The 24,113-nt window shown below is 36.0% G+C and overlaps 1 protein-coding gene across 3 annotated transcripts in view; it reads right to left on the bottom strand.

The window, feature by feature from the left end:
* Positions 1–24,113, bottom strand: part of Spt20 (transcription factor Spt20 homolog) — a 60,355-nt gene that overhangs the window by 27,278 nt on the left and 8,964 nt on the right. For all 3 annotated transcript variants that reach the window (XM_071597087.1, XM_071597086.1, XM_071597088.1), the window contains 3 exons: positions 13,981–14,112; positions 8,994–9,289; positions 4,619–4,979 (listed from right to left, as the gene is read on the bottom strand). In XM_071597087.1, coding sequence (XP_071453188.1) covers positions 4,619–4,979; positions 8,994–9,289; positions 13,981–14,112 — 789 coding nt within the window. The remainder of the gene's footprint in view (positions 1–4,618; positions 4,980–8,993; positions 9,290–13,980; positions 14,113–24,113) is intronic.

Genomic DNA, 24,113 nt, shown 5'->3' with positions numbered 1-24,113 from the left:
CCATTTGTGAGGACCAGAGAATTATAAGCCTGACATCGCATAGAGCTAAAGAGGTTCTCGGAATCATCAAAAAAGGTATAATGATAACTTCAGGGATGATCAGTTGTGATTCAAGAAGAAGACATGTGATGCCATAGCAGTAAGGAGATCACGGATTAAAATATACATATAGAATATAACCAGGATGTGTTTTATGTTTTATGGATTTAGAGAAGGCATTTGATAGAGTACTTCGGGTGATTTAATTGATGCATTGCAGTGGATGGGAGTAGACTGAAGAGATAGGTGACTTAGGTATATCTTGGAACATGTATGTACCCAGATCCTCAGGCAAATAAAAGCTATTATTATTATTGGAACCAGTACATTCCTCTGACTGCATAGGTGCAAGTGTTGTGAAGAGCAGTGCTAGAAGGGAGAGTAAGGTAGGATGTCCTTGATCACCCAGGATTTTCAAAATACACACACAGAAAAAATGGTATAACAGGTATCAAAAGAGCAGGAAAAAGGAATGAAATGCAGTGAGGAGTTCTTAAAATCAAATTTACAAATCTGCAAATCATCATCGGTTATTTTTTCTGTTGTTGCGTTCTGGGGTGTTTCTTTTGAAAATATACACCTTCATTGGATTTTTTTGTATTCTCTTTCCAACTAGGACGTAGATAAGTCAAGGGTCTCTTTCTTTCTCTTTACCACACCTTTCCCTCTCTTGTACCATACCTTGTTCTTCTCTCTCTTTACCAGACTGCATAATGCAGCTACTGCACATACAATTATAATAATACCTACGGCTAATCATAAATGTATTTTCATAGCCTTATTGATACTTTTCATTTTTTCGTACATTCTAGGCAGAGTCTCATGTATTGATGAAGATGTGAATTTTAACTCTAGAATCTACATTTGCTCCTTCCCAATGCTTTTAAATATTTATCGTCTTGTTTCTAGAGTTTTGAAACTATCAAACCATTCATACCTACAATCAAATATTGAACCTCACAAGAGAACCTATATTTACAAAATCAATATACGAATTATAAATAACAGTTAAATTATACTGCTTTAAATTTTAGGGGGAAATATTAATAGAAATCACAGAATATCATACGAATTTGATATCTCACTACCACTAGCAGACAGCAAAAAATAATTTTTGGAAGAAAAAAAATTTATGAGTTTTATTCAGCATTTAGCCTCATAATAGAACTGGTACCACATAGATAAAGGAATGTACGGATTGAGATACATTAAAAAATCAAAATTATTGAATTTAAAGATTGAATGCAGTTATTATTACCCGCCATCATTAAATACTCAACTATTGCAAGAGTAGAATTGTGTTTATAAAATATGCAAACATGACACCACTGCATTTTTCAGAAGCCATTAGCTGTACATTTACCATTCATATCAATGAACAAAACTAACTGCCTCTCTAGCTTGTAATAAATGAAAAAATACTTAATAAGGGCGGTGAGATCATGTCAAGCATACTTTGGGATGAGGGAAGATAAGACAGAGTAAGATGAAACAAGTGTATCACATTATTAATGACTGATCTTTAATAAAATAATTCAAATTTATTAAGTTAGTAAATAACGAAATTCAAATAAAGGTATTAACAGTAAAATCTCAAATTTTTATTACTGAAGGAACCAGGGAAATGAAATGTGAAATCAAGGTTTATAAGAAGAAATGATTTCTAATATAGTGAAACCTCAAATTAAAATACCCGGAACTCATATAATACTCAAATTTAGTTAATCTGTCATGATCCTGATTGGGCTATAAGCAAATCATTATATTTATGTTTCTCAACCAAGAATGTACATGAAATGACAATTTTTCCATTAGATTAAGATCTGTTATTTATGAAATTGTTTCCATAATTTTATTTATCACTGTAAGTTTTTATGCTTGTATCAAATGTTATGTTGATTTCAAATTAGTTCTTGATAATAATTGGCCATTAAGGCACATTTTAATGATTTTCAATTTTTCTAATGAATTCAATTATTAGCAGCTGCTGAACAAGTTTAGTCTCAAGAGCAGATGGGGTAGTACTCCTCTCAAAGTGAACTATCTTTCTAAATCTCTTAGTGTTCACTACATGTACTTAACAGTAATAATGGTATTATATGAAATAATAACTAGAAATAAAAAGAGAACTGTTGGATTACATAGAAAAGTGAATAGGATTATGCGGGATCCTGGGTGATTTAAATGCCCATGGGCATTTCAATACTTTTTATATTTTGAAAGGTCTACTGAATGATGCAAGAACCTCACAAATCTGCCAATTCTTTTGAAATGCCACCGTGGTTTACTCTCATTAATACAAATGAATACTTCTGAGGACCAACACCATTCATAAATTCTAAATCAAATTTAAATATTTTCGAATTAAAACAACATAAAATTTTAGGTTATCATCAAATATTACAGGCTATAAGCATAAACAGCAAGTAATCACTTAACATGCTCACCCTCATACTTTCAAAAATATTAATTATATTCCAATTATATATAAGAGTGACAAAATGTATTGATGATGTAATAAATTTGCCAAGATTGGTTTTGGACAATTAAAAAGAACATTCAAATTCAGAAATATTGGAGAATGGAAACATCTTTTCTGTTTTTCTTCAACCAATGTTTGATACAGCCATTACATTTAGGTGTGATAAGCACAGTGAATAACTTCTATAAACCCAACTTACTAGAACTTATTACCCTCTGGTGATGGGACCACTTTCTTGAAAACATACCAAATGATTCTTTTCCATTTTAGGAAATGCATGGGATTGTGTTTTGGCTTAACGATCTAAAAGTGATTGAGGGAATAATGGCCTGGGGTAATATTCCAAGGCAGTCATTACTCATGTGAGTTAAAAGGCTTTGGATCTAATAGGAGACAGTAGAGAAAAAAATCATTGGTGAGTTAATCAAATGCTCTGCATTTTGGGCACTAAGGACACTCCTAATGAAGAGAGAAGAGTGATGTAGAGTTAGTGATAAGGACATTGTTACACAGTTATTAACTGATCATGGAATCATTGATTCCACAGAGCGGATGAAAAAGGAACAACCTCTTGAAAATGACAGTGAGAACAACATTAGCCCTTAGAAAATGATGAGTGATGCACTAGATGCAATTAAATCTGTAACATCTTTCTTTCTGTGAAATTTGAGTATCAATAATCTAAAAGCTACTCCAAAGCTAAGATTGGATCATTGTAGGGTTTAAAGGGGAAAATTCATGATTCCAAGCATTAAATTAAGTTATCATAAAGAAGCATTTCATGAAGAATCAAGTAGACAGCTTCAACTATAGGAATAAATAATCATTGACAGCTAGCTACAAAAAAATCTGAGAATATACTCGACAATCAAGATTTTTGCCGGCAAACTGCAAAAGGCTAGAGCATGATTTGTACATTCATGAACAAGAAACACACGAAATATGATTGATTGTAAAAAATAATAATATTTTATGATTTTTTGAGGCTGTTGATATTTAGGATCAGCTCTGATGATATGACATTCATGACTTTGCAGCATAATGTATTTACTTTTGAGTACATTTCGTGGTTTTGAATATCGAACAATGGCGACTGAAATTATCAATAATTCATGAAATACACCAAAATGTATTGTTACTGTTTGAATTCATCCTACATTATTAAGAAAATACTACTTGATGATTGTTAAGTTATTTTTTTCCCTAATTGATAGAGACTGCTCATACCTTTCTACCATTTTTACAATACAAAATACTCATTCTATAGATAAATCATTTTCCCTGAATGACCTTGTTCTTAGCCAATTTTTAAAAAAACAGTGTATCACAGTATAAACATTAGACCTTACAAATATGAATGAGACAACAGAATATAAAATAATTATGGATAGCTTTCACGATACATTTATATTCTGCATAAATTCCTGGTTTGGAAATGGAAATGTGAGGTAGTTACTGCCATTATTTATTTAGAAATCAATTTAGACCATGAAAACGTTAGGTCAACTTAAGTGTTATATAAATCCAGGATACATGAAATCCAATTTTTACTGTACTTACGTACCAAGCAGTTTTAGTACATGCTAGGTATTTATTGGGTTTTACAATGAACTGATGACTAAGACCATATTGCATCGTAAAACAAAACAAAGAAAATTTACTTGATGACAACACAGCATCCATTCCTAATAGCAGGTTGTCTACTGCGTAGGAAAAAGAAATGAAAAAAAATCACTTTCTAAGAGTCAACAGAAGTGATAAGATTCAAACCAATTGAGAATAGTAATCAATTAATAATTGAACACTCTCAATAAGATATAGTGCAGTTACATTGGGAAAGGGAAGATAGTGTTAGTTATTTTTGATCATATTCATACAGGGTCATTAAAAAATCTTCCACATACCTGCAGAATGACCTCAAGTTCACGAAGGTTTGCCTCTTAAAAAAGTAACCTGAACTGGGATTGAGATTGCAATGTGAGAAGATTATTCCACTCCTGCAGAATATACACGCACAATCAATACATGTCCACATCGGAGGTGGACACAAATCATGGCGTAAAATGAAATTGGTTGCAAGAGGAAAAGCATTCTCACCACAACCACTGTATTTGGTGTTCCATTGGGGACCACTATGCTGGCAGTGGGATTGCCAATGATTGCATTGGGAGTCATAGGAGCCACCGGCGTAGCCACTGCAGGAGCTGGAACCACTGGATTTGGTAATACAGGCGTTGCTATGGACACCGCTGCAGTTGAGATTGCAGATGCCGCTGCAGCCGCAGCCGCTGCCGCAGCAGCTGCAGCCCTCTCTCGCATACCCGAGGTGCACGTGACCCGAGGACGCTGGCCAGGCACAGTGTGCGAGATTCGCACAGACTTCCGCCCTTCTTCTGTGAATATCTCCGTGAACTGCTGAATATAACGATGTGCATGTGCTCGTGTTCCCAAGGAGAATCTGAAGGAGAAAAGCAACAAAAGATACATCAAACTGCCAATTGAAATAACATGTACATTTACTGGACACAGGAATTAAAATTAATATTCTTCGATTTGAAAGGTGTAACTGACATTGGGAGAGTCCTTATTGGGAGACTGATATTGGGAGAAAGTATGATAGGTCAAATAGTTTGACGACATTGGAGATGCCACAATGTAGTGGAACTATTTGACCTATCACATTTTCCATAGAACACATAAGTCCAGTCACCCAACAGGGAATTTCACTAAGTCTCAGCCTCAATTATCTCTCACATTCTTATTTATCTAATAATAACCAAATGTGGCAATATGAGATATGAAGGAAGGGCAGCTATTCACTGAGCGCATAGCTGCTAAAATGTCACTTAATTACGACTGAATATCATTTTACACTGTTTTTTCCAAACTAAAAATTATACTTAAGTATATATTTCTAAGGACTAATAGAAGAATTTTGGGTGTCATGATCTCACACATTAATACATTTAGGTTTTACTATTTGAAATGTGGTCTTATTTGCCAAAATATGGTGCATATAATTTCAAGTAGTAGTAGTTTTAAGGGGAGGCGACCGACAGCTAAGGTCATTTGCGCCATAGGGGATGGACAGGAAAGGATGAAGGGTGGAGAGAAACCCGGCGTCGGCATTAGCCTGCTCTTTACGAAAGGCGCCAAGGGGTCCGCAGTTTAACGTCCCATCCGACGGACGGCGTACTCACTCAAAGTGCCCTCCACAAAGCACCTCAAGTAGGGATCGAGATACCTCTGAAAAATATTCAACACCGCCGGGATTTGAACCCGCGCCCTCAGGGTGGGAAGCCAGTACGTTAGCCCCCGCACCATCTCGATCCCCATATAATTTCAAATGTCAATCAATTATATCTATAGGCTTCTGATAGTCAACTGTTCATATAGCAGAGAAAGCATCAATAATTGCTTATATGAAATGAAAGTCTTAACTACTACATCTAAAGGTCTAGAGGAATCCGAAAAATTTCAAGAAACAATTTGAACAGTGGATTTCACATGAAAAGCATATTCAAGTATTGATGGATTCATTTCCATCTACAGAAGTTATAAATGATTACAATTCTTTTGGCTAATTAAGGGAATTAATTTTTACAAGTTAGAGAGGTTGCACAAGTAACACAATTATGATAAAAAGGTGTCCTTACAGGTTATGTAAAAGTGATGCAAGATATAGGCATATGCTCCTCCACAAGGTATCACCACATTGCAGACGACAAAATATATTTTTTCAGGTGAGAAAGCTTGCATACTCAGGTGCAATGCCCGTGGGAGTTTTGGTTGCTGGGAGGGTCACACAATCTGGACAGGTCTAAGGTGATTAAACAGACTAAGAGTGACACACTGGTCCTCCAAGTTGGGGATTGGACATGGAGCTAACAAATCCACTCTGTCTAAAGCCCTTAAAGAATTCTCAATAATGGATGGCTTTACTAATAACAATTGAGGCATATACTCAAGGACAAAAAAATGGACTACAACTTGAATTTGGCTAAATGCAATGTAAGGACTATACTGAAGATAGTGAAAATGGCAGATATTGCAGAGGCAGTGCAGAGGTTTGGGACCTATTGAGTGAATTTATAGGAAATGAGGTGCAATGGAAGAATACATGGCAAGGTGGAACAGGTTTTATTGTGACTCCATGAAACAAAGCTATCTTGGATATGAGTCACTGTGAGATAGATTTTCTTCACTAAAGCTAAAAGGACAATCTAGAAAGTTAATCATTATCTCATTTTTTGAACCTACAGATGATACTATTGATGAAGAAAAGAATAACAGGTTAGGTGGATAATATAGCAAAATAGATAACTATGATGCACTGATTCTCCTTGGAGATTTCAATGCAAAAATAGGCAAGGAAGATTTCTTTAAAGTTCTTTTTGAAATGGATATTTCTTTAAGTGTGCAGCTGGAAGGATCTCTTTACATACTGAAACAAATGAAAAGGGAAATATGCATATGGAAGTCAGTTAGCAGAAGTGTTGATAATTAATTGTTTCTGTTTTATACACCAGGACACATAAAGGAACATGAAGAATGGAAGGTATGAGAGTGATCAATGTAGTCCATCTATTACTGGTTTCATGAAGGTATCCATCTTCAATTATAGATTTAAGATCTGCATGTGGTCCTAACTGTGATTCAGACCATTTTTTGGTAGGGGCTTGGCTTAGAGAAAGACACAAATGTAGGCTTTGTAAAGGGAGAGAAAGGAAGGATGTGAATTAGTTATGTAACCAGTATTTGTCCACCAATATACGGAAACACTGAGTAAGAAAATGGAGGGAAGACTATGGGATTTGAACACAAATGATACAGATGAGGGCCAATGTTCTGAAATAAAGAAGGCTACGGAAAAAGTTACTACGGAAACTAGAAGGGAAAGAAAGTTACTGGGAATGAAGACTGATCTGATAATAAGTGGAAAAAGATATAGAAAAAAAGCACAATATTGGTCATGATTTAGAGGGAAACAAATAGAAATGTGAATGATATGAAGAAAGTAAAAGACAAGCAAACAATATTATGAAAGAAAATAAAATTATTACTAGGTAGTTGCATGGAAAAAGTAGAGGAATTCAGCTCTTAGAATGAAAGGAAAATTTATATCAGGCAACTAAATGGATGACAAGAAAATTTCAGACAAAAGCAAATCATGTAAGAATAAGAAGGAAAAGCTGACCAGAGGCGAGGAATCCCGAGATGACGGGCCAAGCATTTTAGAGAATTGTTGAATATCCACGAAGATGAGGAAAGAGACTACTGAATTTTAATGCAAATGATCCAAATTTTGATTCACCATCCATAGAAAAGGTATAGGAAGCAATGAAGTGGCAGCAGAATGGGAGAGCCCCAGAAGAGGATTAAATCACAACTGAACATCTCAATTATGGAGGAAAATCATTAATTGAGAACCTACATGGTGTGATATGTAAACTCTGGGAGAGAGAAGAAATGCTACAAGAATGGAAGCCTGGTTTTACCTCGACCACTTCCAAGATTAACTACAGTAGAGCAGTTAATCAACAAAATCCTTCATTGCTTCCAAAATAATCATGACTAAATGGAAAGAAAAATTGCTATTTTGTTGATTCCACTTAATGTTTCAATCTTACAACCCAGGCTTACATACATAGTATCATCTTTAGATGTATATCATCTTCATACTATGCGTAACACTTTCAGAGTGTCAAAATCATTCGCCTTGACCGCGAATGATTTTTGCACTCTGAAATTGTTGCATTGAAATGCACATTAGCAGATGACTCTGTTAAACGTTACTGTTGCGGCATCTCCTGCAGTTTCTTTGGAATTTTTCATTCTATGTTTTGAAACCCAGGTTGCAAGATTAAAACATTGAGTGGCATTAAATAAGTTGCAATTTTTCTTTCTCTAACTGATAAGTTCCACAAAGTCAAGCCTGAAATTACCAATTTTATCAAGATTGAAGGTTTGAATCTTTTAATGTCCATTAAGTAAATACCTATCTCCAATGAAATGCACACCTTTGCTGGGTATGCCCCAATATTTAACAATAGAATCTGAAAATCTCATGAACTTCCTTTGAAAAAATATAATTTTTCCATCATATATTTTTAATGCCAGCATCACATTTAAGTTTTCACTTGAAAAATTGGTGGAAAATAAATTTTCCTTCCAATGATACCAATGCTATTTTTGCAAAATGAATAGGTCTCCAGTAATGGAAATGGAATTTAAAAATATTAAAATTTAAACCTTTAATCACAATAAAGTTGGCTGAGATGCTAAAAGTTAATTTTTCCCTTCATAAAATCTTACATGCCATTTACAAATAAACTTTAACATTAAATCTCTAGGTATTTCTTCCTATTACCATTAACTTATCATGATATTCAAGAAGGTTATTAAGAAAACTTGGCTCCGTTTTAAGCCAATACTCCTCACCAATAGGTGAGACACAAATCAGCAAGCTCACCTGCATGAAGCTCCATTTTGCACTCCTTCCCTGTAATCCCTGTCTACGTATAACTCGCCAAGGTACTCCCCATTTGAGGGTCTCTGAAGGATTGTGAGTTTGATGTGATAAACCCTAGCCCCTGACTGGCTAGTGCTACCACTTGAACCCCCTTTCTCTGCTTCCAGGACATACTCCTCCACCAACTGAGGACTGCAGTCATTTGTCTCCCGAGGACGCTCATAAGCTCTGGCATAGCGGAGAACATCCACTGAGGGTGGCACAGCCAGGGGAACGTCCACGTAGTCTTCCACCAACTGTGTAAGAAACCACCAAAATGATTAAAGAAAGGAATCTCTCCATTGTAAAATTAATTAAAAGGAATATTTTACAATAGGATCTATGGAAAGGATAAATTAAGCTTAATAGAGCTTCTTTTTAGAATGATCACATTACATAATATTTACCTTTTACGGCATCAGGAAATATTATTTAATGTAATCAGTCTAATATGATCTACATTTACAAGTTTAGAATTTAAACTTGCCTTGACAATTCAAGGGACTCATCTCACAGGTCAAAATAATTCAACTATAACTAACAATCCAAAATAGTTATGGATTTCTATCAGCACCACAAAAACACTCACCTGTCACCAAGCATTAAAATTAATATATCTCTAAAACATTATTTTGATATGAAAAATCAATATGTATTCTAGGTCAAATAGAGTTTCAAGAAAAGAGCCTTATTTAAATATATATGCTCCATGATAACTATAAAAACATTTTTTTTTCAATTTCACATGCATTTTCAACTTCTTTTCCAAGCATACAGTATACTACCTTGATCAAAAAGTTCCCGGAATAACCACCGTGTGGCGCTCCCATCGTTCCGATTTGAGTTCTGTTTTTTTTGTTAAATTGGTACATCTGTTGTTGATATTCCCTTTAAATCTTAGTGTCATAACTTGACATTTGCAAAAGTTACGGTCGGTTTTCGGTATGTCCATCAGTGCTTCCTGCGATTTTTCCATTACTTCCTCTCGGCTGCTAAAACGCGTTCCCCGTAATGGTTTTTTAACTCGATTGAACAGAAAGAAGTCACAGGGAGCCAAATCAGGTGAATTCGGTGGCTGTTGGATGGTATTTGTTGCATTTTTCGTCAAAAAATTACGAATAATGATAGCACTGTGCGACGGTGCGTTATCATGGTGCAAAATCCATGAGTTTTCTGCCCACATTTCTGGTCTCTTTCGGCGAATTGCTTCACGCAAACGTCTCATAACGCCCAAATAATACTCTTTGTTTACTGTCTGGCCTTCTGGCAAAAATTCATGATGCACTACACCGTTGTAATCCATGAAAACCGTCAGCATTGCCTTCTTTTTTGACTGAAAACAACGTGGTTTTTTTGGTCTCGGCTCATTTGGTGAACGCCATTCACTTGCCTGATGTCTGGATTGCGTGTCGTACTCATAAACCCACGTCTCGTCTCCAGTAATGATCCTTTTGATGAATGTGGGATCGGATTCAGCCTCGCAAATCATGTCTTTTGCGACGTCAACACGGTCTCTTTTTTGCATGAAATTGAGGTCTTTTGGCACCAACTTTGCTGCTACACGACGGAAACCCAAATCATTAACCACAATGTCTTGGGCGGATCCATAGGCAATGTTCAAGTCCTCCGCTATTTCTCTGATGGTTAATTTGCGGTTATTGACCAACATTTCTTTTACTTTATCAATTTTTTCACCGACTTTCGATGTCGATGGTCTGCCACTGCGTTCATCATCTTCGATTGACTCACGACCACTTCTGAACCGCTCGTGCCACTGGTAAACGACCGTTTTTTTTTAGAGAATCGTTGCCGAAACACTTTTCCAACATTTCCAACGTCCGTGCACCACTAAATCCGTTTTTTACGCTAAATTTAATACAGGTTCGTTGTTGCAAATTTAAATCCATTTCTGAAATTGTAAAAAATCGCCAACACACACAGAGATAGATGTACTCTTGGCTACGTAACTTTTGCAAATGTCAAGTTATGACACTAAGATTTAAAGGGAATATCAACAACAGATGTACCAATTTAACAAAAAAAACAGAACTCAAATCGGAACGATGGGAGCGCCACACGGTGGTTATTCCGGGAACTTTTTGATCAAGGTAGTATTACAAAAACACCCCTCTTCAGTTATGCATACTTTCTTCCTTACTTCATTCCACCCAACATCCCTATCCTCTTCCTGCCCCTTCCTCCTCTTCCTAGCATTCTCCACTCTATCAGTCTTTAACATCCCATTGCCAATCAATACCCTTTCCATCCATTTTTCCTTTCTCCTCATGATTTCTCCTAACAATCCCCTCTCCTCCCCCACCCTACCCAGCACTTCCTCATTTGTTTTCCTTTCTGTCCACTTTGCCTTCTCCATGCTCACAATTTAAAACCCTCTAATCTACACCTATTCTCCTGTTGCAATGATCACATTTCCACACCGTACATAACTATGCTCCATATCAATATTTTCACAAGCCTTTTGTTAACATCCTTTCTCAATGTCCCTATCATCAATTCACTCCTCCTTGTAAAAGCATCATTTCTTCTCCTAATGTCTCTACTACTTGGATCAATGTGGTCGAAAACACTTCCAAGATATGTAAACTGTTCCACCTGCTCTAGTTTTTGCCTTCCAATTTCAACATTCAGCTTAGCTTTCCTCTCCCTAGAAAACTGCACAACCTTTGTTTTATTGAAATGATTCTCATCCCATATCTAAAGCACTGAATTTCCAATTTACTCAGCAATAATTGCAACCCCTTGGCTGACTGACAAACTGCAGCTTGGTCATCAGCGAATCTAACAGATATAACGGATTCCCCCATGAATTTCATTCATATCTCCAGTTCTTCCCATGTCTCTTTAATCATTTCCTCCAAATACAAGGTTTGTATTTAAAATATCGGGAAATAGATTTATTTTAGATATTGCTAAAATGCCTCAAAATTCTTCAAAGTACATCCCTTGAGCATCAACATACTTTTGCCAGCAGCTTTTCCACGACTTTTGCAAACTTCTTTGATGACACTTAGGGTTCCATGGTGGTGTCCTTTGAGGGAGGATTTCACTTTTGGGAATAGGAAATAGTCTGCTGGTGCCAAGTCAGGACTTTAAGGGGGTTGGGGAATCGTCGCCATGTCATTGCAGAAGGTCTTCGCAAGCACCCTCAACTCTGCTCTTGGTCATCCATCAATACCTTTGGAACGAGTTTAAAGCAGATCTTTCGCAACGCCAAATTTTCAGAGATAATGGTGTGTGCTGTCATCCTATCAATTCCATCATGATCTGCAATCATGTACACACTTAACTGACCATCTGAATTCAGCACTTCACACATATATCAGGAAAAAATTGTAGCAAATACATTTTATACAAATCTCATAGATGTTGTAAATCAGTTCACACAGAATCTTCCTCCCACGTTTTCCTAAACTTCAAGTAGTTCCACAGGAATGTTGTCTACCCCCATGGCCTTATTTGATTTCATCACCCTTAATGCTCTTTCTATATCATCATCCAGTATGCCTGGATCTAAGGTATCTTCATCTATGTCATATTCTCATTCTATGCCAAACCTTGTTGGCCTAAGTTCTTTACCATACAGTTCTTCTATATAATCCTTCCATCTCTCATGGATCTTTTCTGTTTCAAGTATTATTTTAACCAACTTATCCCTAACAACTCTTTGTTGGAGCCATCCTATTATGGAGTGATAAGGGGTAATCCATGTAGCCATTACTATTATGGAGTCGGAGCTAAGTTTCTTTTGCACACTCTTCCGAACTTTCATTTTTAAAGGAGTAACCTCTCCTGTTTTCTCTCTATAGGGTTTCTCCCCTACCTCACAGATCCGGAAGAATTAAATAGAACTCTCGTCCCAAGCAATGCCATCTAGAACATTTCTCTAGAAAGTAGAAATTTAGTTTTTTATTAAAATTTTTGTTTGCAGGCAAAATTGTTTTCTTTTGGAGATATTGATTCGAAATGTATACATAATGATAACACCTTTATTTTTAACAAAGATAAGAGTCAAATGAGCATTTTTCTCAGCCTCTGGTAATATGGTTAGATAATACATATGGTTAATGGCCATTGGAAAATCTGCTTGGCCACAATGTTCTAACACGGGCACTAAAAAGCTTCCCACCACCAGGAGAAAAGAAAAAACTGTGGAAAAAACATTAGAAAAGTGGCTGAAAAATTACAACATGAGCATGAAGAAAATTGGAAAGAAAGTTATCCTTTTTCTCGATGTTACCGGCAAACATAACTAATGTTACTCAGCCTATGGCCCAGGGAGTAACTAGGTAATGGCACTAAATACAATGTTAATTTTATTTTTGATTGTGGATTCTGCTAATGCAGTGTTAGTCATTCCAAAGAAAATATCAGTACTGGATGCTGTGATGTAATGATTTAAATGATGTATTGAATGTACATGCAGCAACCAAAGATGACCAAAGCAAGACATAATGAGGGAAATTCTAACTGTCCTAACTGGAAGCATGTCATAAGTTTCAAAACTTTTACAAAATGAGGAAAAGAAGGAAAAAACAGACAAAAATAAGTTTAATAATTGATATTGTGCATTATTCAGGAATTTGAAATTCGTATAAATGGGTGCCCATGTTTTCCTCTTTTGACAAATGTTATCCAACAGCGAATGCATCAATGAAACTACAATAAATCAGTCTTCAACTCAAAAGATCACAGTCATGGTTGAGTTCACTCAGTACTAAGTACAAAGATTGGCTGCTTGGATTTCAGCCTGTGACACTGCGACCAACAGCCAAACTCTTAAACCAATGGCCCATCACACGACCATCAATTACATCACCAAAAAGCCAAAAACATTTATATCAAATTTATTTTGATGATTATTATCAGCTCCAGGAAATTTGAATATTACAGTGTCCAAGATTAAATGCAGACAAACCAAAACACTAACCTGTTTTGCCAACTTGGCACTTGGAGCAGGCACATTATGGGATTTTAATTTTCTTTGAGCGAGGAATTCCTGCAGAGGTAATGTCGGGAGAACAGGTGACTGGTCCAATTTCCTCTTCCTGTTCATTGATGCCTGCAAAATAGATAATAACTGGCTAAGAAGGATGGAAAAAGAATTATGCACATGATAAGACATGGTAATGAAATGCACTACAAATATGCACTGAAAAAACCCTTCTGGAGGCAGCTATATATACACTGAGATGTGACCTTAGCAGTCCGACTGGAAGTAATGCATTCACTAGAGTATTTGGCTGTTCTCCAGGAATTGGACATATCACAACAAACACAGAATACATGGAATATGGAAGCCCCCCGCCAGGATTTTAGGGGCTGAAACTTCTGGAGTTGCACTCTCCTCAGACAAAGCAGACATGAACCAGAGGAATATTCTTGCTCTCCCAGTCAATTAACCTGCGGTCACCGTGACTAAGGGAGTTATATGGCCAAAAATTACATAATTTCAGAAATCTGGGACACCATTCATTGCGGGCAAGGCATTATGGGATATGTTTCCTTAACAATGATGATTGGCTGCACCTGCACCACTCCACTGGAGTAATTCACAGGCAAAACTACTACACATGCTGAAAATATGGAGACAATTATGCAGAGGAAGCTAACGTTTTTATGTCATGGAAATTGATTTAAGTGAAATTAGCAACACTGTTTGTGTGGAATTACAAAGTTACTTTTTTTATTTCAATAGGTTGTTTAATTCCATAAATTTATGCCGAAGACAAAAAATTTCAAGGAAAATAATGTTGATAATGAGAATAATATGCGGAGGAAGTTAATTTTTAAAACATAAGATCTAGGGAAAAGGTTTCAACAGCCATTTCATCTTAAATGGACTGATTATATTTTATGGAGACGGGAGAGATTGACAGTGCATGCGGCAGCTTCAAAACCAGAAATCTTTCAATGTTCATACTACTGGTGGGAGAAAAGTCAGAAAATCTGAATACATGAAATAGTAGTCATCACCCACATGAGGTGCCAGGTATAGAGTTTGCATCCATGAATAGAGTTGTCTTTCATTTACTTTTTAATAGACCATTACAGAGATTGGGTATCTTTTGTAAGATTCTGTGAAGTAATGTTCCAAAATATTAGCAATATCTGTAACTGGTTATTTTTGCTAAGGAGTCAGTCATGAAATATTTTTTTGGTTGAAAAAAATCAAACATTTAGAAAATATTTCAGTTGAATCTTCTTGGAGTGTACTGAGATTTTGGATGAATTTCATTGCATACCTCAGGTGGTCTCCTTAAAAGGTGTGTACTTAACCAAGCTCACTTCCAGTAAATTTTTCTTCCCTTTTTTTCATCAAAAACACTTTTAAATCCTAGTTTAAAGGTTTTCTAATCTTGAATGTACAGTAAGAGCAGAGGGGATTTTGTTCCTTCTAAGTTTTTGCAATGTGGTCCAAAAATCAAGCTTCAGTTATTTATAGTGCCCTTATAATTAATGTAAACACTAAATTTCCTGATACTAACTTCTTTATAGTCATGCAGCTGCAACTTCTAAAGCATACATTGAAACAAAGAATAAATATTTTGATCAGATATACTCTCTTTCATGGGATCGACTTTTTTCCAAGAGAGGCAGTGAAGTCCATGGAATATTATTATTTATCACTAAACAACTGGTAGACAGAGGCTTTGGATGGACACAGGCTACACAATGGCACAGCAATAATTCCCTTGCCTCTCCTGACAAAATACAACCAAACATTTACCAGCACAATGCACCCCTCTTCAATTCTTCATACTTCCTGCCACCTTTAATTTTGTCCAACATGCCTATCCTTTCCCTCCCAATACCTTATTTGCATAAAATTTTACCCTTATCAGTCTTCGACATCCTGCTGCCAATCAAAATGCTCCTCATCCCTCTTTCCTGCCACCTTGAGATTTCTACCAACAATCCTTCCTCTTACACCACCATGCCTAGCATTTGTATTCCTTCTCATGCTATACATTTGTTTTCCTTTCTGTCCATTTTACCTTTTCTATCCTTCTCTACAAACACATGCATTATTTTTAAAGCTAAAATTATTATACAGAATATTTCTGTAAAAGTACAATATTATTTCAATGCTTTCTAATCCAACCCTATTTCCCTCTCCAAATTGAGTGAAATTAAAAAGCAGAAACCCTGTATATAATATTCTCTGATTTTTCTTTGAATTTCCTCATCTCCAAAAGAGTTTGATGGTGTTCTAGTGGATATAGCACTGGGTCAATGCCTGGGGTCCCTGAGCCCTGTTACAGGTGACATCTATTGGCCTCCCTGACTCTCAGTCTCACCAAGGATGTGTAATTATTCAGGGGTCATATCTCACCGGTAATTGCTGGCAGCATAGAGAAAGGAATTGGCAACCTTTATTATACTGTTGTGTAAATTTCAAATTCCATTGCAAGAAACTGCAGGACATGCTGCAACTTTTGTCAGAGTCATCCACTAATATATATTACAATTTCACAGTGTAAAAATCATTCACCTTGACCAGGATTCGAACCCGGATCCCTTGATGTTCAGACGAGTTACTGTTCCATTAAAGCCCCAAAATGGAGTGTAAGAGGACACTTCGATAGCTTAATTGGCTAAAGCACTTGGCTAGACATCGAAGGATCCGGGTTCCTATCCAGGTCAAGGCGAATGATTTTTACACTCTGAAATTGTTGTATTCACATTCCATATTAAGCCTTAAATCACTGAGGTATGAATAAATAAACTACAATAGGTAGAGACGTTCATGTACTTGGGCAGTACATGAACTATGAGTAACATGGGCATAATAGTGGTATTTACAAGAATATGAGGATTGATGACAGATAAACTAATTAAAGATGTGAAGAAAAGGTTGGAAAAGAGCACAGCATTTTAGCATGGAGCATAGCATTTTAAGGGTTTGATACCTTGTCTATGAGGCAAGAGGATAAGCATAGAGGTTTTTGAGATAGAGACGTGGGGAGGAATGGAGAAAATAAGTTGGTCAGAGAGGAAGACAAATACTGAAGTAATGGTGACCAAAATGAGTAAATTCCTAACGGAAATTTAATAACAGCAGAAAAAGTGGGAGGGGGAATTTTTGCAAAGTAGTGGGACACTTAAGGCTGTGATTGAAGAGAATGTCGGGTAGGCAATGTAGCTACGCAAGCTCTCCTTTCTGGCGAGGAGGATTTTTAGACAACAATTAGAGAGAATAAGGTAAGAGACACACATGAAAGTTCTCATGATGCATAGAAGTAATTAGTGTGTAGAGAGCATCAGAAACCACCCTTTAATAGGTAAGATACCTTGAATGAATACAAAGCTCAGTATTAGGTGATCTCTATTCACACCAATTAAAGGTACACAAAACTTTCTTCCTCATCATGAGTTAACATTTTAATTCTTTTTTTTGGTACGCCGATAATAACTTTTCTTTAAGCAAACAAGTTTTTCTCCACTATACATACTCTATAACTTGCTCCTATCTTCAGTGAGAATTTCACCATTGCTTCCCTGAATGAAATTGATATTAGCTTCGCGTTAATTGAAATGGTGTCTCACAGTCCTGTAGGCTGCTTCAACTTTCCCATGGACAAGATTTATGATGCACATCTTCAATCTTCTCAGTCTTCATCCATTTTTTACTTTCTGGATGATTTTTTTTCAGCATTCTGTAGCATAAATGTCCATCCTCAGTCCTCGAGCTTTTTTTTATTTCTACTATCTTCTATTAGATCCAGCGCTTCACCTGTTATTCATGACTTCCTTCAGTCTATAGTATTCTTTGTGGCAATCAAAAATCCAGTCTCCATTTCTTCCATCATTCCTCTGCTGACAAATGTGTCTATTTCCTTTTCTAATTTTTACTGGAAAATCAGCCTCAGCTTTGTTTTCTTTGATCTGTCTCACCTCCATCGATTGCTCATTCTCTATTTTAGCTTTTTGAATTTTAGACGGCACTTCAATAGTATAAAATTATATTTTCTACCACTATATCCTACTGGGTAGTTTTGTTGACCTTTATTCAATGCCTAAACTTCTTCTTCACAAGTTGTGGTCAATTTTGTATTTTCTTATAGCTCCTGGCATCATACACATGTATTAACTATAAATGTGTTTCTGAAAGAGTGCTTCTTACAACTGAGTACAAAAAGCATTACTCATCTTTCATTTTATTTCCCTAGGCCATATCTTCCTAATGTTTTTCCTTCCTGGCCTAATCTAAGGATTTCATCTCTGTCTCCAAGTATAATTAGACTTTCTTCCCCTTTTACTTCGGCAATATAACCATACACTCACTTTATCGGCAACATAGTCAGTCTGCATGACTACATGTAAACTTGTACCACTAAGGTATCTTTTGGCTTTGCTGCTAACCTCACCTCAATCATGCTTTCAATGTATTCTATGACATCCTTCAACCTCTTCGCATCACTTGTCCACTCTTGCATCTTTGTTCATGAAGCCAGTTTGAATGATCCTGCAAGTAGTACTCCAGAGTCTCCTTCTTTAACCCATTTCATTCCACTTTTACCAAAGATTTACAAGTATTAGAGGACTGAATAGGGAAAAAATAGAGAATAGGAGGGAAAGCCCCTGATGCCATGAAGATGATGAGGAACTCAAGTCATTGAAATACCAGTGGAGATGAGCAATGCTACTTGGCAGAGGACCAATAGGGATGTATCCAGCAGATTCAGAGAGAAAGCACCGGATCTTCCAAATGGCACTGCCTTTGCTGTTTTCTCCTTTTATTGTATTGTGTTCTGAAATATTATGCTTACACCCACAATCCCGTATAAAGAGTATGTGTGGTTGACTCTGCTGAAAGTCTCCTCCTTTTGAATTACTACTATATTACTTACTACATTAAGTACCAACTACTTGAGAGAGTAGTCCCTGCATAGAGATTTGAATAGGGAACTAGTTTATCTCAAGAATATTTTACTCAAGAGGGTTCCATCATCTCTCCAATTTTAATTGATAGGAGCAGTGGAAATTGTAGAGCTGCTTCCTCCTAAGACAGCAATGTAATAGTTTCCTGTTGCTCCCCACATAGCTGTGCTGCATCCGTTTGTTATTTTTACCATGTCTGAGATGAGTATTGCGGTATTCATCACTGCAGTCTCCATTTTCATTCATACAAAGGAGGGATGCTGTCCTCTCACTCCTTTGGGCAATTGGCAGCAATCACTCACTCGAGTCGAGGCACCTTCATAGAATTTTATAGAATCCATAGGCCATCTTACCCTTGGTCTTCTACATTCTCTGATTACAATTGCTGATTGTCCACAATTGCTTCTTTCTTGAGAATGCTCATTTCACATTTCCTTTCTCTAGTGAAGGACCTACCACCTGCAGCCCAGTGAACATTTCAATTACACCAAGCTCAGACGTGATGAGCCTTTCTAAACCATAGAATTATACAAAATATTACTAAAATGCAAAATTTGCAACAACTTCCATAATTTGAAAATGCATGATTTCTAATTCTTCAAATATATTTTCTTTAATTTCACAATTTTTTCTGGATTTCCATGCACATTGTAATAGCTTCATTATTATTGGTGGACTGCTGTGTTAAGTATTTTTTGGATAACCAGAGACTGAACACCAATAAATTTCTTTGCTTCTTCTAACAAAACAAAACCTGACATCCAACAATATGATAAGCCCCTCTTCAATTCCACATACTTCCTTCCTCCCTTCATTCCACTCAGTATGCCTATCCTTTTCCTCCCCTTACCTTGCTTACTATAAGTTCTCTCCTCTTATCACAATCCTCCACAACCAATCACCAATTAACATTGCTCAGCATTCACCTTTTCTGCCTTCTTTGGATGTCTGCTAATGAATCAATCCTCTCTCCTACCCCACCAAGCCTAGCACTTCCATTTGTTTTCATTTCCATCCATTTGACCTCTTAAATCCTCATCTCAATAGCCTCCAATCTATTCCTATCACTGAGTTTTAACAATTATGTACCTGCAGCATACAAATTCACATTCCATTTGAAGTTCCAATAAGTCTTTCTCAACTCAACACCCCTGTCATTACTTCTATTCTACTGGCTTAACTTCTTTACCTAATACAAATATCCTTCTTATATTCTTAATATATAGACCATCTTGGTCCAAAACACTAACATGATATGTCAACTGTTCCACCTGCTCTAAATTTTTCCCTCCTATTTTAATGTCTCACTTGGCTTTCCTCTTCCTAAAAAATGTCATCTCTTTCCCTTGTTTAAAATGAGTCTCATCCCATTATTAACAAACTGATATCACAATGCACCCAGTCATGATTGTAACCCCTTGGGGGACTGGCTAATTTTAAGCTTTATTGTTCATATACCAAACTGATTTGTTGAACTCTAGATCAATTTTCATCCTCATCTGCAGTTCTTTCCATGGCACTTTTACAAATTTCTTGACATACATTCGTAGAGACTCATGGTTGAGAATGGACACCCCTGTCTCATTCAATAGAGGCAATAATATTTTAAATATGTCCCCATCTTAAAAAGAGTTGTGACAACAAAGATGCATCTAGACTTTTTATGAACAAAAGTCAAAGCACTTTACTATCACCTTGATCTCTTGTCAATGTGTTGGTTAGACATCATCTCAATCTATCATACAAAACCCCCCAGCCAATGCAATACTTGGATACTCTTAACACTTGGGCTCTATGATGCATAAACGGAATGACAATCTGAGGCACTGGCACTGCAAGACATCTGACCATGTCGGCTACTCATTTTCTAAATTTCTATTCCCAATTAGATCAATAGCCTTGGACATTTCATTGAGTAAATTTCAAATGTTTGGTAAAATAAACTTTATATTCATTTCCAGAAATAACACTTCACTCCGTTTCCCAGTTTCAATATGGCAATGTCTTCATCGGGTCTAATCACAAAATTTTTTTTTCAGTCATTAATTAGGGTAAGTGAGGAATGAATAACCAACATATCCAACAAACTTCACCCAATTCTCACCTGCCCCTCTAAATCACCAATTTAAATGTCCAAAATGATCTTGCTGCAAGAATGCATTATGCAAATGGGTGCAAAGTTAATTTTCCTTCTATTCCCAATCTTCCAAAAAAATAAATCTTTCTAAAATTCATTTCCCAGAATTTTTATCCTTCTTAATTTAATTATACTTACTTTAATTATACTTCTTGTGAAACATCCCTCATCACTGAATATGCCTATATTATTATCATCATCAGTTGAATTACATTTTTGGGTTTTACCTGAGAAATGGTTTATGAAGATATTTCAAACTAGCAACTTTTTTATTGCCTGCATTGTGCTTTTTCCCATTATTTGTTCTGAAATTAGCTTTTTAATGGACAAATATGGTGAATCTCTTGTCCCAAAAATTCTTGACCGTTCTAATAAGGTGTTTAGTCCAATGACAACATGTGGTATTGCCGCAAATGGAGAAGTAATTTTTGTTAACTATCTTAATTTGTGTATGGAATCCATTTTGGATTCCTCTTGATTCATTCTTAATTATTTCAGGCGAAAGAGAGATTAGATCAGGGTGTTCATTAATGTGGTGCAGTATGTGTTTTTAAATGTGGCCTTTTATGATTGCTATGACCGTCCAGAATTTTCAGTGCATTCCTGTAGTTTTCCCCATTTACTGTTTCTCATGCTAGTGCGACATGCTGATATGCCATTTGCTGATTATCAAAAAATAATATGACCATAACTTTCCCATTTTAGCTTCCTTTGTTGCTGGTGGTACCGGAAATTGCCACACAGCTCTTTGCTTTCAGGTTCAAACAATAATCCCAAGTTTCACCTGCGGTGATAATATTCAAGAGAAACTACTCATATTCCTATGATATCTACTTCAACTGCAAACTAAACTGCAAGTGGATACCCTAATGCTTGAGCATGTGAAGTCTCATAACTCACTGTGCATAAACGCATCTAGAGAGCATTTTTTCTGTCAAGTGTCTATAGATGGCACCCAATTAATATTCAGTAATCTAATAGTGTTCTAATATCTTAACTCCTAATGACAGCAACAGTGTTAATGTTTAATCCTGAAAGAACAGTCACCGGAGTTAGGGGTCCACCATCATTTCAAATTGGTTTCATCCCCTCTTCAAACATCTAAAACAACTTTCTGGCTGGGATGTAAGGAAAAACAGACTATCCATATACCTCCAGTAGAATTACATAGCTTAATGATTCATCAAGGTTAGCATAAGTGAACTGAATAGGTTTCAACTTGAGACTAATGTTACAAGAAAGTTAAATCAATAGAAATTGCACTACATATGCATTACACATCAAGGTATACATTAATATAACATTATAAATGTTGGCACATTAATAATAATGTTATCAGTGTAGATATAAATAGAGGTAGACATAAATTATAAGATTAAAAATGTATGATCACTCTTATTGAAAAGCCCTTGTATAATGCAAATTGGATATACGTTACGACTATATTTCTGATTACTGATTCACTATGTTACTAGTGTCAATGTTTCTTTTCATAACTCATTGGTGTGCAGCAATTGGGAGGCCTCGGTCAATATTAATAAAACCTCAAATTTACACAACCTGAAATTTCATTATACCTTAATTCATGCACATATTTTCGTACTGCACAACTTTGTCTACATATAAATTAATGCAGTAACTAATGTAAATTTAGCTTTGGAACCTTAAATTTACATAAAATATCAACACCCCTAAAGGATTATGAGCATAGCATCATACTTCTCCTCAGTTTAATTTCTCTGTGTACATTTTTGTTTGTGTTAAATGCATTGATTGCTTCATTTAAACAAGTTGTTGCAACAAATAGTATCAATTTGTATTTTGTTCATTATTTTTCAAAGAGCATTGGGGAAATAATTTCCAAGTTCATTCATCTCAACTGTGTGAAACTTTACTAAGGTTTTGCTTTGCTAGTCAGAGTGGTGGTTCAACGGTATCCTCAGGGAAATACCTCCAGTGCCACAATGGATTCTATACCTCTGTATTGAATATCCATTGAGGCTCCTGAAGAAAAAAGCACTCAGGTGGCAAATTCTATCAGTTAGAAACAATTCATCATGACACTCGGTCCTTTCCTCAGAAATTGCCCCGAGATAATTTTGGCCCTTTTTAAAATGAGCTGTATTTCTAACAGCCAAGTCTGCAGGAACTTAATTATAAAGCAATGATAATAATTTATTCTCACCAGGCGATCAGAATACAATAAATAAGAGGTTAATTGTGCATGTTATAAGGCACGTCAAACATAAAATGATTTGGCCAAAGAAATGACTGTTGCATGCTCAAAAATTAAAAACCCAGAAGCATGTTCTTTGGGTTTTTCTGTGGGTTTACAGCTTTTGAACAAAACTCTAAACAGATATCTTGGGTCGGAGTCATTCAAATAATAGCCAATGATAAGATGATCACGAACTCAACATATTTTCCAGTTTTTGTTATAAAATCATTTTACAGGGATTAAATAAAGCTAATGTGTTCAGCAAACAGCTTCTCACAAAGAGACAGCAGAAAGTGACAAAATCAAGCATTCTTCTCTATAAGAAGAGCATGCGGGTATTACTAATTAAACAGTGTTCTCATACTGCCCCTCTTGGTTTGCTTGAATAACTGCAAAAATACCCTTCCAAAATAAACAGATTTAACTAACAATTTTTCATCTTCTGCTTTAACACATTTAAAGTCACTAGTTAAAAAATAATTGATATGATCAAAAAACATTTCCCTTCTAATTTCAACTAATAAAAAAACATTTTAGTCTCTGAAATTTCAGATTTTACTATTCAATTCCTGGTATTTCTCTTCACCAAGGTTTGCCAGCCACCTTGTGACCGGCAAACCTTGGGGCGGAGACCTTGTGACCAAATGACTAATAATTTACTCTCATGAAATTCATATAATATTGCCAAGTATCTCTTATAACTTTAATCGCATATTTTCCGGGTTTCTTAAGTTATAAATTTTGAGGAACACAACTCTGACAGGTGATTTCAAGGGCTTGTTCTATTCTCTCAATATTTGTTTTTTTTTAATTACCACATTTT

The sequence above is a fragment of the Hetaerina americana genome, unplaced genomic scaffold, assembly GCF_022747635.1.
Source record: "Hetaerina americana unplaced genomic scaffold, ioHetAmer1.1.p SCAF_8, whole genome shotgun sequence".
In the NCBI taxonomy this organism is placed as follows: domain Eukaryota; kingdom Metazoa; phylum Arthropoda; class Insecta; order Odonata; family Calopterygidae; genus Hetaerina; species Hetaerina americana.
This window is presented reverse-complemented; position numbering and strand designations above follow the sequence as displayed.